The 16114-nt window shown below is 37.2% G+C and overlaps 2 protein-coding genes across 2 annotated transcripts; both read left to right on the plus strand.

Moving 5' to 3' along the window:
* Positions 1 to 205: 205 nt before the first annotated feature.
* Positions 206 to 2438, plus strand: LOC114743290 (protein ACCELERATED CELL DEATH 6-like). Its single transcript, XM_028931492.1, has 4 exons — positions 206 to 1133; positions 1209 to 1747; positions 1871 to 2305; positions 2391 to 2438. The coding sequence occupies exons 1-4, from the start codon at positions 206 to 208 to the stop codon at positions 2436 to 2438; spliced, it is 1950 nt and encodes a 649-aa protein (XP_028787325.1).
* A 10820-nt stretch (positions 2439 to 13258) lies between these two features.
* Positions 13259 to 15517, plus strand: LOC114743291 (protein ACCELERATED CELL DEATH 6-like). The gene is made up of 3 exons (XM_028931493.1): positions 13259 to 14087; positions 14165 to 14703; positions 14831 to 15517. Exons 1-3 carry the CDS (start codon positions 13259 to 13261, stop codon positions 15515 to 15517), a joined length of 2055 nt encoding a protein of 684 aa, XP_028787326.1.
* Positions 15518 to 16114: the final 597 nt, after the last annotated feature.

Below are 16114 nucleotides of genomic sequence, written 5' to 3' on the forward strand. Positions count from 1 at the left end.
ATCGGATTAGTAAGAGAAATAAAGACAATATTGTCTTCAACGTTTTGAGTGAATAAGCTGAAAGTTGTATAGTTGCATTCACTTGAATTGTTTAATGTCTATAAAGCGCAAAGGTTTCCCTAACGCTGAAGTTAAGTTGAATCGGGTGATCAAGTACGAGATTTGTCTTTTGGATTGCCTTTGATTGAAGTGCTAGCTAGTTGCAATGGCCGATTCGGGCTCTGTGGAAATAAGGTTAGATGTGGCTGCAACAAATCCGCAGTCCAGTGCATTTAGCAGCAAAGTGACGAGTGAGCTCACGGAAATGCAATTACGTGATGATATGGCATTTCTTCGCAGCAACAAGATTCCTAATCTGATGAATAAGCTGGGCAGTTCATCAGTTGATGATGTACAATCTTGTGGCAATGAAAAGATGCGTGAACTGATGGAAAAGCAGTTTGGTTCATCGGTTGCTGATATGCCATTTTGTGGCAACATGGTGCATATTATGTATTATGAGCTGTACCAGGCGGCTCGTGATGAAAATGAAGATGCGGATGGATTTGTTCATGTACTAGAGCAAATGTGTGAGAAAAATCATGTTGACTTGGCCACTATTTTCAATCATGCCACTCCCACAGGTGACTCGTTGCTTCATGTTGCAGCTGAACATGGAAGTGAACAAGTTTTATGTCTTGTTGCTGTTCACTATCCTAAGCTTTTGTACAGGACAAATATGAAAGGTGATACTCCGCTTCACGTTGCTGCAAGAGTGAAGAATCTTTTGGCAATTAAGAACATTCTTGACATGGAAAAACATTTCATGACATCCCACTGGGTTGACTCTATGGATAGAACGGAGTTTATTATGTTACGCAACAATTATGGGAGGACAGCTTTGCATGAAGCTGTTGTGAGCAAGGATTATTCTGTGGTTCTTTCCCTTTTAGTTGCACATAAGCGAAGTGATCTGGCCACCTACTGGACCTGGAACTATTATTATGGTTGTAAATCGCCAATGCATTTAGCAGTTCTGATGAGGGATGAGGATATTCTTTATCTTCTCTTGAGGTTAGTTCCAATCCCCTCAGGCAAAGCCATGTCAAATGGCGACTCTCCACTTCATGCTGCAATATCAGAACGAACCAAAGGTAAGTATACTACTGAAATAATTAAGTTCATGTTTGTTTCATTTTTTCCTAATATATTTTGCTTATTGTGTGAAGATTTATTGAAAAATATTGTTGATACAAGAAACGAGCTACTGTATCAAAGAGATGAGAACAACAACACTCCCCTTCATTATGCAGCCTACTCTGGTTACATGGAAGGAGTTTGTATAATGATAGAAACATCTCCCATGATTGCCTTTCAACGAAACTCAGATGGCAATCTTCCAATTCACCTCGCCTGTAAAAAGCGCAATGTTAAAGTGGTCAAAAAGTTGCTTGAAATAGAGTGGCCTAATGCTGGACTTTGGTTGAATAATAAAGGTCAAAACATTCTTCACATTGCAGTAATGAAGGGAAATATTCACGTGATAATGTATCTACTGAAGCACCCCAAGATTCATCACGACGCTATCAATGAGAGAGATGTTAATGGAGATACTCCCTTACATTTGGCTTCAAGAGAATTGCATCTCTGTACTCTACTCTTTCTATTACGAGACAAAAGAATCGATGTGAACTTAGTCAATAACAGAGGTTTAACAGCTCTAGATGTTGTTTGGATGCAACGTAAGATTCCAGAGACACGTCAAGAGGTAAGATTGACAAGCATCTATGTCTTCTTTTTATTAACTTTCTAAAAGCTTTTGATTCCAGACACTTCTTTGCTTAATAATAGAATATAACATGTAAGCCTGTTTGATTTGATTACCTTGCAGTATCTGGCACGTGTACTTTTATATCGTGCTGGTGTGGACCTGAAGGCAAATATGCTGAGCGTGCCACATACAAGATCCATCAATAAAGAATGGAATGTGAAGGATGCAGCCAACACGCTCATACTTGTGGCCATACTCATAGCCACAGTGACTTTCGCAGCTGGTTTTACAGTGCCAGGTGGGCTTTACTCAGCGGATAGCCCAATCCCAAAACAAAGGGGAATGGCACTTTTGGCGGATCAAACACTATTCAAGATCTTCATGGCTTTTAACACTATTGCTTTGTACAGCTCCACCATTGGCTCTATCATTCTTCTATGGGTCCCAATTGGAGATCGTCGTCTTGCAACATTAGTATATGTCTATGCTAGGTTATTTGTTTATGTGGCCCTTACAGCAATGCCCGTTGCATTTCTGGCTGCTATACGCTTGATTGTGAGCAATAACACTATTGTTGCGGACGTTATCAGTGTCATTGGATTCATTTCCATTTTCTTAATGATGTTTCTTTGTATTTTAGTATTCATGGCACTTGGACGTTGCCGTTCCGTACCTAAGCAAATCGTAGGCTTATTTCTTTGGATCATTGTTGTTTTAGTCTATGGAAGCCAGGATGTTTGGCATAGCATTTATGAGGGAGAAGACAACCAAGTCGATCAAGATGATGCCAAAAATCAAATCAAATGATGAAGCTAGCATTTGCAAAGCGATATCAATGATGAGGTTGCAGCCAATAGTTTCCAAGATCCAGTTACAAATGTTAATCGTCATTGTTGCCGGTGCTTTTAGTATCATGATGTTCATCTAAAATTATGTGATTCTTGGGCGTGATTTATGTATTATATGTCAACTAGTTCATGTAATCTGAGAGTAATTTTATGTGTATGAATAAAAATATCTTGTTTTAACATTGTCACCGAGTTGGAGAATAAAGTACTGTTGTTTTAACATTCGTTTTTGGTAAATAGTTACTATTGTATATTTGCTCCAATTTTTCTTGAACTAGGTTCAAATAAAGAGAATCAGATTTTGTTATTAGTAATAATAGTGACAATAGACAAGAGCATGGTGAGAAGGTTAAAGGTTAGCTGCCCTGGTCACAACAACACTCCCCATACTTAGATGAGATCCCGAATTCAAGTTTGGTGTTGAAATATTTGTATATGCATGTGTTTAATTATATTAAACAATTAATAAAAAAAACAGAGAGAACACATAGAAAGTTTTAGCTGGAACTCTAGTTTGTTTTATTCATGTCTACCGTGTTCAGCCTTGGTCCAAGTATAAAGCAAAATAAATGAGCTAGGATCATCATATCCATCAAATTTTAACTAATTTTTTTGATCCGTATGATTTACTTCGATGGTTGTAAGAGGGGGGCGCGGGGGGAGGGGAAATAGGTTTTTCTTGTGCATTGAGTAAGACCCCATAAAATGTTCAAAAAGTTGTGGAGCCATTATTAAAGGGCGAATGACTTGTAAATCATCGCCAAGAAGCACACTCTTGACCAATAGAAACTAAGGACAAAGATTGCGTGGGTCAAGATTTATAAATGGTGATCTATTGGCCATCGAAAAAAGCCAACCATTCATTCTTCCTCTTTCTAATTTTTGGCCCAGAGGAGAAGAAAGGAAAGAAACAAACAACACTTTCATCCAATCAAAACAAATTAAAGCACATTCGTTTCATTTTATGGATTGAGAGTTGGCAGACAAGTGTCCGGACAAAGGACATTGACTCGATAAATGCAACTTTGAGGTCGCCGGGCAGAAGGGTGGGTCGAGTCATCTTTTATCCAATATTTTTGGTACAAGAAAATTGAGGTGGAGAAAAATTTTTAATGAGTTAAATTTAAAAAATTAAAATGTGGAGCTATGAAATTTTGATTAAAAAAAGATATAAGAAAAAAGAGAAAAAAAATTAATTAAAAGCTTTTAATTCTGTTGAGCTCATTAAAATTCTCTCTCTTTCTCCTCCTCTATTTTCCTTGTACCACACAGGTCCCTAATGAATGCAACTCTCATGCGGGTTTTGGTGACCGGAGCGGAGGTGTGGGGACTGAAGTTTCGACGAATATTCCTATATTGGATTAGTATGAGAAATAAAGACAATATTGTATTCAGCTTTTTGAGTGAGTGTTCCCATCTGATACCATTTCTTATAAATTTAAATTTACATTTATCACATATAGTTATCATTTCTATAGCATGAATATATTCTTATCTTTTCCAATTTTCTAAGCCCTCCTTATATTTCCATTTCTATGGCATGAAAATATTGTTAACATATTAATTTCAAAATAATTTTTCTTATCTTTTCCAATCTTTTGAATCCTCCTTATATTTTTTGTAATTGAGTCTAACAAACTATTCTTTAAATAACCAAAATTCTAGTAATTATTTAAAAAAAATTTAAGGTAATTTCTCTCACTTATTTGGTCCGAGCCATTAGTCTCTGTTTTTCTTCATATGCGAAGATTTTTCTAAAATGTTATGCATATTTTTTAAAATTACCCTTCCTTGTATTTTTTGAAAATCACACTTTGCCCTAACTCGTCCTTAATATAAAAACTACTTAATTAATCTGAGAAAATTAAAAAATTACTTAATTATAGTATATAGTACATTGTATCTCAAAAATAATTACGGTATCATTAAATTACAGATCAATTTACAAGAGTGACAAATTAGTTTGAACAAACAATAAATATAAATACTTTAAGATAATTTATTAACTTTCATAATCTCTTCAAATAAATCAACTAGATTTTATATTAAAAATCAGAGGTAGTATTTTATATTTTTATTTGACCCCTGATCCAACCTTAATTGCATGTTTAATCCTTAATCTGACTTTAATCTCGTGTTTAATCCTCATTTTTCAATAAAGGCCCGTTGTTGTAACCCTTCCATCTTTTTATATAAGCAGCAACCACAATTCATTCTTTGTTCTTAAATAAATGTAATATTTGCAAATTATTTTAATTTTTTTAACAAATTTCTTATTTTGCCGTACGTTTATTTTTATTTGTTAAAATATATTTTCTGGATAATAAATATTTTTAAGATTATATTTTAATATAATCTTTCTCCATCACACATTCTCTCTTTTATAATTCTTTTTATTATAATAATGTTTTATTCTATTTTTCATGCTCTCTCCCTCATAAATAATGTTTTTTTATAGGAAAATTTTTTTAACTTTTACATATTTATTATTTTTAACTAATTTCAACATACTTTTTTTTATTTATGTGATTTAGTGAAAGGTTGCAAAAGGGGGACGGAGGGGACTAATAGATTTTTCTTCTGCATCGTGTGAGACCCCAGAACGTGTTCAAAATAATATGAAGCCAATATTAAAGGGAAAATGCCGGGTAAATCAAGGGCGAGAAGCACACTCTTAGCCAATAGAAACTAAGGACAAGGATTTCGTTGGTCAAGATTTAAAAGATTGTGATCTAATGGTCACTAATTAGCCAAGTAATTTTCACTTGACGAAAAAAGCCGACCATTCATTCTTTCCCTTACTAATTTTTGGCCCGGAGGAGAAGAAAAGAGAGAGAGAAAAAACAAACACTTTCATCCAATCAAAGCAAAGTAAAGCCCATGCATTCCATTTTATGGGTTGAGAGTTGTCAGATAAGTGTCTGGACCTTGACTCGGTGAATGCAACTTTCAGGTCGCTGACCCCAAGGGTGGGTCGAGTTGTCTATTACTCAATATTTTTGGCACAAGAAAATTGAAGTGGAGAAAAAATTTTAATAAGTTAAATTTAAAAAATTAAAAAGTGGAGCTCGGAAATTTTGATAAAAAAAAAGATGTAAGAAAAAAGAGAAAAAATATTTAATTAAAAGCTTTTAATTCTGTTGAGCTCATTAAAATTTCTCTCTTTTTCTCCTTTTCTATTTTCCTTGTACCACACAGGTCCCTAATGAATGCCACTTTCATGCGGGTTTTGGTGACCGGAGCGGAGTTGTGGGGACTGAAGTTTCGACGAATATTCCTATATCGGATTAGTACGAGAAATAAAGACAATATTGTATTCAACTTTTTGAGCGAGTGTTCTAATCTGATCCTTTTATATACCATTTCTTATAAATTTAAATTTACATTTAACACATATAGCTATCATTAAACGCATCGAAGATTTTAATTAATGGTTTTAAATATTTTTGTCATCATATTAATATTTAAATACTATTTCCGGTCTTTAATACAACACCTTGTTTGATTTTTATTTTGGTCTTAATTATAACACCCTAATCCACCTTGTCTCTCATATTTATGTATTTTTTTTTAAGATAGTCCTTTCAATAATGGTAATTCTAACCAACACAATTGAGTAGCAAGGATATTTTAAAAAATACAACACCTATTTATTACAAATAACTAATTTAACTTATTTTCTTAATCTTTTCAAATTAGTCAAATAGTTCTTATAATTAGAACCGGAGGAAGTATAAACTAAAACATAACGTTGTCATAACACCCTACATAAAAGAAAGTCATAACATGAACAAGATATACAAAAGCCGTGAAGGCCTTAAAGCCAATTATTGGCACTAAGTAAAAAAATGAAGGAAACTAAAGAAAGAGAAAAGAACAAGCGGGTTTTAATTAATATCGTCTGCTACAATATTCTTACGGTCAAAAGACAAAGACTTATGGAATGCTATTAAGAAAGTGACTTCACAAGATGACCATAATAATGCATAGTGACGGAACACACAATATTCCACTCTCTTACCAGACCACATGCGTCTTATCTGTATCGTTGCATTGATCACAACAACAACAACTTATTTGAATTAACTTTTACTCTTCAATTAATATCTGATTAATCTTCTCCGAATGCGTTTTGCAGATTATTTGGCCGTATGATCAATGTGAAACTATAAAGAACTCACATTTATTAGGAAGTGACTAGCCAACTTTTTTTTTTTATAACCTGAAATTTGATCTCTAAATATTTTTCTTTATTTAAAAAAAAAAAGCCCTATTTTTGGTTAAAACCATATAAAATATTCAGTTAGCTAAATTTTCCATTTCTATTGCATGAAAATATTCTTATCTTTTCCAATTTTCTAAGTCGTCCTTATATTTCCATTTCTATGGCATGAAAATATTCTTATCATATTAATTTCAAAATAATTTTTCTTCTTTTCCCAAATTTTTTGAATCCTCCTTATATTTTTTGTAATTGAGTTTGACTAACTATTTTTTAATTAACCAAAATTCTAATGATTATTTAAAATTTTTGAGTTAATTTTTTTCTCATTTATTTGGGCCGAGCCATTAGTCTCTGTTTTTCTTATTCTACCGGGATTTTTCTAAAATGTTATGCATATTTTTTAAAATTACGCTTCCTTATAGTTTTTGAAAATCACGCTTTGCCCTAACTCAAGAGGGATGTAATCCGATAGTGTATAGGTTTGTTTACTACTATCTATTAGTCTTTAATACAAGACCCACTTGATTAATTTAAAAAAATTAAAAAAATACTAAATTACTTAATTATATTATATATTACATGATATCTCTAAATTATCTACATGTATCATTAAATTATATATCAATTTATGAGAGTGACAAATTAGTTTTGAAAAAAATAAATATAAATACTTTAAGATAATTTATTAACTTCCATAATCTTCTCAAACAAATCAACTAGATCTTATATTAAAAATTAGAAGTAGTATTTTATATTTTTATTTGACCCTTGATCCAACCTTAATTGCGTGTTTAATCCTTAATCCAAACTTAATTGCGTGTTTAATCCTTATTTTTCAAGAAAGGCCGAGTGTTGTAATCCCTCCATCCTTTTATATAACCAACAACCACCATTCATTTTTTGTTTTTAAATATATGTAATATTTGCAAATTATTTTAAATTTTTTTGTAACAAATTTCCCATTTTGCCTTCATTAAAGACTTATTTACATTTATTTTTTATTTTCCCAAATATATTTTCTAGATAATAAATGTTTTGAAGATTATATTTTAACATAATCTCTCTCCATCACAAATTCTCTCTTTTATAATTTTTTTATTATAATAATTTTTTATTCTATTTTTTATGCTCTCTCCTTTATAAATAATGTTATTTTATAGGAAAAAAATTTTAATTTTTAAATATTTATTATTTTTAATTAATTTTAACGAACTTTTTTGTTTAACGTGATTTAGTGAAAGGCTGTAAAAGGTGGACGGAGAGAGTAATAGATTTTTCTTGTGCATTTCATAGGGCTCTAGAACGTGTTCAAAATAATATGAAGCCAATATCAAAGGGAAAATGACAGGTAAATCATGGCCAAGAAGCACGCTCCTAGGCAATAGAAACTTTTTTGTGTGGCCAAAACTAGGCAATAGAAACTAAGGACAAGGATTTTGTTGGTCAAGATTTAAAAATTCTGATCTAATGGTCATTAATTAGCCAAGTAATTTTCACTTGACGATGAAAAGAAAGAAAGAAAGAAACAACACCGACATCCAATCAAAACAAATTGAAGCACATGCGTTCCATTTACTGAGAGTTGGCAGATAAGTGTCTAAACGTTGACTCGGTAACTGCAACTTTCAGGTCATTGCCCCGAAGGGCGGGTCGAGCCGTCTAGTGCCCAATATTTTTGGTAAAAGAAAATTGGAGTTGAGAAAAAATTTTAATAAGTTGAATTTAAAAAATTAAAAAATAGAGCTGAAATTTTGATAAAGAGAAGATGTAAGATATAAAAAAGAATTTAATTAAAAGCTTTTAACGCATTGAGCTCATTAAAATTTGCTTTCTTCTTCCTTCTCCATTTTCCTTGGACCAAACAGGTCCTTAATGAATGCAACTTTCATGTGGGTTTCGGTGACCGGAGGGGAGGTGTGGGGACTGAAGTTTCGACGAATATTCCTATATCGGATTAGTATGAGAAATAAAGACAATATTGTCTTCAACGTTTTGAGTGAATAAGCTGAAAGTTGTATAGTTGCATTCACTTGAATTGTTTAATGTCTATAAAGCGCAAAGGTTTACCTAACGCTGAAGTTAAGTTGAATCGGGTGATCAAGTACGAGATTTATCTTTTGGATTGCCTTTGATTGAAGTAACAAAATCCTGGTTCCAACAAGACCAACTCGTACTTTCCATTCTTCTTGCCTCTCTCTCAGAAAAAATCATACCCCAGTTTATCAAACATAGAACCTCACGTGCTATGTGGTTGGCTTTAGAAACATCCTTTTCACAGCAAACTCAAGCTCGCCTGGTTTACCTCCACCAACAAATTACCAATCTAAAAAAAGGAGGAGAAACCATTAATGAATACTACAAACGAGCCACTATATTGGCAGACTCCTTAGCTGCAGCAGGAAAACCAGTCGCTGATGAAGATTTTGTTACTTATCTGCTAGCCGGTCTCGGACCTGACTTTGACATTATAGTCACAGTGCTAGCTACTCAGCGTGCCTTACTCACCACTGAAGGAATCCTGAGTCATCTCCTAACCTTTGAAGAACGCCTTAACCAGCAACACTCTGTTTCACTACCTACTGAATTTGCTGCCAATGCTGTCAACAGGTTCCCGAGCACGTTTCGAGGAGGCAGAGCAGGACGCTCGGTTGGTTCTGGACGCGGTTTCACCAATTTTGGACGTGGTCCCCACTTCTTTGGAAGAGGTCGTACGCGTAGTGGTTACTACAGAGGAAGTGGTCCCAACCGTTCTTTTCAGGGAAGAGGACGCTACCCAGCTTTTCGCTCCCCTTTTTCTGCTTTCCAACCTGACGAAGAGGTGCCCTGCCAGCTCTGTGACAGTTATGGTCACACCGCCCTCACCTGTGCGCAAAGAAATAACAATGCTCTGCAGGCTCCACCACGTCCGTCCCTTGCGGCCCACTACTCAGAATATTCCAACATGGACAGCTCTCTCTGGTATCCAGACACTGGTGCCACTCATCACCTGACCAACGACTTGTCCCAGCTCAATCTGGAATCAGCACCTTATCGTGGCAATGACTCCGTCGTTGTGAGCAATGGCTCACCAATGGCCATTCATCATCAAGGCTCTGGCATTCTTAAAACTCCTACTGGCAAATATCATCTCTCTAACCTCTTACATGTTCCTAGCGTCTCTAAAAACTTGTTGTCGGTCTATCAATTCTGTCATGATAACAATGTTTTCTTTGAATTTCACTCTGGCTATTTCTGTGTGAAGGACGAGGAAACAGGAACACCTCTTCTTCAAGGACCGAGTCTTAGACGACTGTACCATCTTTCTCCTCAAGCTCACCTTGGCGTTCGTACCACTCCTCTTCACTGGCACCACCGACTTGGTCATCCTGCCTTCCGTGTTGTTCAACAAGTTCTCCACTCCAATAACCTCCCAGTTACCGGTTCTCATATTCAACATCATCAATGTCCTGCGTGTCGAACAGCAAAAAGTCATCGTCTTCCCTCTCCTCCCTCTCCTCACCGTTCCAAGTTTCCCTTTCAATTAGTCTTTTGTGATGTATGGGGTCCATCCCCTCTTGTGTCTGTAAATGGTTTTAGATATTATGCATCTTTTGTTGATGATTACTCTCGTTATATCTGGCTATATCCCCTTCGAACAAAAAATGAATTGCGTACTGTATTTCATCAGTTTCGGTCCATGGTTGAAACGTTTTTTCAATCCAAAATCCGTTCCTTTCAATCGGACTGGGGGGGTGAATTTCGCTCCCTTCACAAAGATCTCATTTCCCTTGGCATCATTCACAGAATCACCTGTCCTCACACACACACTCAGAATGGCACAGTTGAAAGGCGACATCGCACCATAGTTGAAACTGGTCTTGCTCTAATGCATCACGCTTCCATTCCCCAAGCTTACTGGACCTTTGCGTTCTCCACTTCCTCCTTTCTACTTAATCGACTGCCAAGCCCGGTATTAAATAACAAAAGTCCATTTCAAGTCCTTTACAAACAGAAGCCTGATTACCGATTTTTAAGAGTTTTTGGTGCAGGTTGCTGGCCCAATTTAAGACCATATGCACCTCATAAGCTGGCTCCCCGATCTCATCTATGCGTATTTCTTGGCTATGCTCCCAATCATTTGGGCTATCTTTGTTTACATCTTCCTACAGGCCGAATATACACGTCCAGAGATGTTATCTTTGATGAAAATATTTTTCCCTTTCATGGCCAGCTGGTCACTGGTGAGCCCAATTCTACGCTGCTCTCCAGTTCAACTCAACCTACTATTCCTCTTCCTTTCCAGCCCAATCCATCTTCCGCTAGGCCCAGTACCACTAGTCTCGTCCTCTCACCACACCAAGGCCCCACCCTTTCACCAAACCCTACTCCTTCTTCGTCTCCTCTACCTTCTTCGTCTCCTTCTATCTCCTCTGTACCATCGCCGTCTTCTACTGCCCCCTCAGCCTTTACACCGCCACCTGCCCAGCCATCCCATCCTATGCTCACAAGAGCCAAAGCGAACATCTTCAAACCCAAGCCCCTCCCTCCTGACTTTATCTCTCATATACCTCCACGAGCTCACTGCGCCTCGTTATCCGCACCTCCTGTACCTTCCTCTGTTTCTCAGGCCATCAGAATACCAGCATGGCGACAAGCTTTACAGGCCGAATATCAAGCTCTTCTCTCCACCCACACATGGGATCTAGTACCTTCCTCCCCTTCAATGAACATTGTTGGTTGCAAATGGGTATTTCGGACCAAACACTTTGCTGATGGCTCTCTTGACCGATTCAAAGCAAGACTCGTTGCAAAAGGGTTTCATCAACAGCCTGGCGTTGATTTTGTTGACACTTTCTCTCCAGTTGTTAAACCGGTCACTGTTCGCCTCATCCTTGCCATTGCCGTCTCCAAGGGCTGGCCCATCCATCAAGTTGATATTCAGAATGCCTTCCTTCATGGATTTCTCACCGAAGACGTCTATATGCAACAGCCTCCTGGGTTTGTTCATCCTACCTACCCAAACCATGTTTGCAAACTGCGCAAGGCCATATACGGACTCAAGCAAGCACCCCGTGCCTGGTATGCTCGACTGAGTACCCGACTCACCGAACTCGGTTTCTCTTCCTCTCAATCTGATTCGTCCTTGTTTATATGCCATACCTCCAAATGCACCATTTATGTTCTAATCTATGTTGATGATATCATTATTACCGGTTCATCCATTTCTGCTGTACAAGCCCTGATTGCTGCACTGAGTCTCTCCTTCCCTGTTAAAAATCTTGGTCCACTATACTATTTTCTGGGAGTTGAGGTCATCTCATCCTCATCTAGTCTCATTCTTTCCCAGCGAAAATACATACTGGATCTACTTGAAAAAGCAAACATGTCTAAAGCTCGCCCTGTCTCCACTCCTATGGCATCTGGTTCCACCCTCACTGCCTCCCTTGGACCTAATTTTCCTGACCCCAGCCACTATAGAAGCATTGTTGGAAGTCTTCAATACCTCAGCTTTACCCGCCCCGATATTACTTTTGCCGTCAACCGTGTGTGTCAATATATGCATGATCCTAAAGAACACCACTGGACTGCTGTGAAACGCATTTTACGGTACCTTAGAGGAACATCTCACCTTGCCCTTCATATCAAGCCCTCCAATTCTATTACTCTCTCTGTTTTCTCTGATGCTGACTGGGGCGGCAACCCGGATGACTCTCGGTCAACAGGGGCCTTTGCCATCTACCTTGGCCCAAATCTCATTGCCTGGAGTTCAAAAAAACAACCAACCGTTGCTCGCTCAAGCACCGAAGCTGAATACAAGGCCATTGCCACAGGAACCAGTGAGGTTATCTGGCTACAACACCTACTCCATGAACTTCACATCTATCTCCCTGAAGCACCATTTCTGTACTGTGACAATTTGGGTGCTACCTATCTCGTTGCCAACCCTGTTTTTCACTCTAAGGCAAAACACATCTCTCTTGACTATCACTTTGTTCGTGAAAGACTTGCTGCTGGTCTTATTCATGTTTTACACATTTCTTCCAAAGATCAAATTGCAGATATTCTAACCAAGCCTTTGCCCGCCTCGCGCTTTGCTACTCTGCGTTCGAGTCTCACTGTGCTTCCAGCCCAGCTTGACTCGCGGGGGAGTATTGAAGCCCATCCATCAAGGCCCAAAAGCAAACCCACAATGTCAAGTAGATAGAAATGCTCATCTGTATCTGAGTCTTACCTTTACACGTGTTTCATTTGTAATGGACAATGTCCTCTATATATAGCGTTGGTTACTGTACACAAATATACAAGAAGCATTATACAATATTCTGTCTGTGCCTCCGTCACTATGCTCTCTTCTTGTTCCTTTATTTTGTCTTGCTTCCAATATTACTCCATTAGGCTGCAACAAATCCGCAGTCCAGTGCATTTAGCAGCAAAGTGACGAGTGAGCTCACGGAAATGCAATTACGTGATGATATGGCATTTCTTCGCAGCAACAAGATTCCTAATGTGATGAATAAGCTGGGCAGTTCATCAGTTGATGATGTACAATCTTGTGGCAATGAAAAGATGCGTGAACTGATGGAAAAGCAGTTTGGTTCATCGGTTGCTGATATGCCATTTTGTGGCCACATGGTACATATTATGTATTATGAGTTGTACCAGGCGGCTCGTGATGAAAATGAAGATGCGGATGGATTTGTTCATGTACTAGAGCAAATATGTGAGAAAAATCATGTTGACTTGGCCACTATTTTCAATCATGTCACTCCCACAGGTGACTCGTTACTTCATGTTGCAGCTGAACATGGAAGTGAACAAGTTTTATGTCTTATTGCTTTTCACTATCCTAAGCTTTTGTACAGGACAAATATGAAAGGTGATACTCCGCTTCACGTTGCTGCAAGAGCGAAGAATCTTTTGGCAATTAAGAACATTCTGGACATGGAAAAACATTTCATGACATCCCACTGGGTTGACTCTGTGGATAGAACGGAGTTTATTATGTTACGCAACAATTATGGGAGGACAGCTTTGCATGAAGCTGTTTTGAGTAAGGATTATTCTGTGGTTCTTTCCCTTTTAGTTGCACATAAGCAAAGTGATCTGGCCACCTATTGGACCTGGAACTATTATTATGATTGTAAATCGCCAATGCATTTAGCAGTTCTGATGAGGGATGAGAATATTCTTTATCTTCTCTTGAGGTTAATTCCAATCCCCTCAGGCAAAGCCATGTCAAATGGCGACTCTCCACTTCATGCTGCAATATTAGAACGAACCAAAGGTAAGCATACTATAGTGAAATAATTAAGTTCATGTTTGTTTCACCTTTTCCTAATATGTTTTGTTTTATGTGTGAAGATCTATTGAAAAAGATTGTTGATACGAGAAAAGAGTTACTGTATCAAAGAGATGAGAACAACAACACTCCCCTTCATTATGCAGCCTACTCTGGTTACATGGAAGGAGTTTGTATAATGTTAGAAACATCTCCCATGATTGCTTTTCAACGAAACTCAGATGGCAATCTCCCAATTCACCTCGCTTGCGAAAAGTTCAATGTTAAAGTGGTCAAAAAGTTGCTTGAAATAGAGTGGCCTAATGATGGACTTTGGTTGAATAATAAAGGTCAGAACATTCTTCACATTGCAGCAATGAAGGGACGGACTCGCGTGATAAAATATCTACTGAAGCATCCCAACATTCATCATGACACTATCAATGAGAGAGATGTAAACGGAGATACTCCCTTACATTTGGCTTCAAGAGAATTGCGTCTTTGGAGTCTACTCCTTCTATCACAGGACAAAAGGATCGATGTGAATCTAGTCAATAACAAAGGCTTAACAGCTCGAGATGTTGTTCAGACGCAATGTAGGATTCCAGAGACACGTCAAGAGGTAAGATTGACAAGCATCTATGTCTTCTTTTTATTAATTAACTTTCTTAAAGCTTTTTATTCCAGACGCTTCTTTTCTTAATAATAGAATATAACATGTAAGCCTGTTTGATTTGACTACCTTGCAGTTTCTAGCACGTCTAATTTTATATAATGCTGGTGTGGACTTGAAGGCAAATATGCTGAGCGTGCCACTCACAAGATCCATCAATAAAGAATGGAATGTAAAGGATGCAGCCAACACACTCATACTTGTGGCCATACTCACAGCGACAGTGACATTTGCAGCTGGTTTCACTGTACCAGGTGGGTTTTACTCAGCGGATGGCCCAATCCCAAAACAAAAGGGTATGGCACTTTTGGCTGATCAAACACTATTCAAGATATTCATGGCTTTTAACACTGTTGCTATGTATAGCTCCACCATTGGCTCTATCATTCTTCTGTGGGTCCCAGGTGGAGATCTTCGTTTTGCAACACTAGCATACATCCAAGCTAAGTTCTTTGTTTATGTGGCCCTTATAGCAATGCCCGTTGCATTTCTGGCTGCTATACGTTTGATTGTGAGCAATAACACTATTGTTGCGGACGTTATCAGTGTCATTGGATTCATTTCCATTTTCTTAATGATGTTTATTCGTATTTTAGGATTCATTCCACTTGGAAGTCGCCGTCCCGTACTTAAGCAAATCGTAGGCTTATTTCTTAGGATCATTGTTGTTTTAATCTATGGATGCTGTGATCCTTGGTTCAGTGATTTAGTAGGCAAAGCCAACCAAGTCGATCAAGATGATGCCAAAAATCAAATCAAATGAAGCTAGCATTTGCAAATCGATACCAATGATGAGGTTGCAGCCAACATTTTCCAAGATCCAGTCGCAAATGTTAATCGTCATTGTTGCTCGTGCTTTTAGTTTCACGATGTTCATCTAAAATTATGTGATTCTTGCGTGCGATTTATGTATTATATGTCAACTAGTTCATGTAATCTGAGAGTGATTTTATGTGTATGAATAAAAATATCTTGTTTTAACATTTGTCAGCAAGTTGGAGAATAAAGTACCGTTGTTCCTTCTTTCCAATTAAATATTTCGCTTTTCAGTAAAGCGGCAATTAAAATTGAGAGGAACAAATAAAATAAGGGGGAAAACAATTGAGAAAAAATACACAAATTTTCTTTTTGTTCAATCACGTTATGATGATACTCCTCCTGTCCTTAATATAGGACCCAATTCTTAAGTTGGTTTTAGTCATAAATATAAGACCCATTTATCATATTTATCAATTCTCTCTAAATTATCCCTATATCCCTCAACCAAAATCAAGTAGAGAAGAGGGAAAAGGGGGTATTAAGAAGAAGATTATGGTATTTTAGGAAAAATGTATCGCATTTCTTATAATTAACTAACTTA

The sequence above is a fragment of the Neltuma alba genome, unplaced genomic scaffold (assembly GCF_004799145.2).
Source record: "Neltuma alba isolate B1F8T4 unplaced genomic scaffold, ASM479914v2 tig00003988_pilon, whole genome shotgun sequence".
Classification (NCBI taxonomy): Eukaryota; Viridiplantae; Streptophyta; class Magnoliopsida; order Fabales; family Fabaceae; genus Neltuma; species Neltuma alba.

What these genes read in the sequence shown, in the direction of transcription:
- LOC114743290 (XM_028931492.1), top strand. Translation starts at nt 206, where the DNA reads ATGGCCGATTCGGGCTCTGTGGAAATAAGGTTAGATGTGGCTGCAACA. An exon ending in TTCCAGAGACACGTCAAGAG is followed by an intron (nt 1,748 to 1,870) that starts GTAAGATTGACA and finishes ATTACCTTGCAG; the next exon opens with TATCTGGCACGTGTACTTTT. An exon ending in TGGCTGCTATACGCTTGATT is followed by an intron (nt 2,306 to 2,390) that starts GTGAGCAATAAC and finishes TTTGTATTTTAG; the next exon opens with TATTCATGGCACTTGGACGT.
- LOC114743291 (XM_028931493.1), top strand. Translation starts at nt 13,259, where the DNA reads ATGCAATTACGTGATGATATGGCATTTCTTCGCAGCAACAAGATTCCT. An exon ending in AATATTAGAACGAACCAAAG is followed by an intron (nt 14,088 to 14,164) that starts GTAAGCATACTA and finishes TTATGTGTGAAG; the next exon opens with ATCTATTGAAAAAGATTGTT. An exon ending in TTCCAGAGACACGTCAAGAG is followed by an intron (nt 14,704 to 14,830) that starts GTAAGATTGACA and finishes ACTACCTTGCAG; the next exon opens with TTTCTAGCACGTCTAATTTT.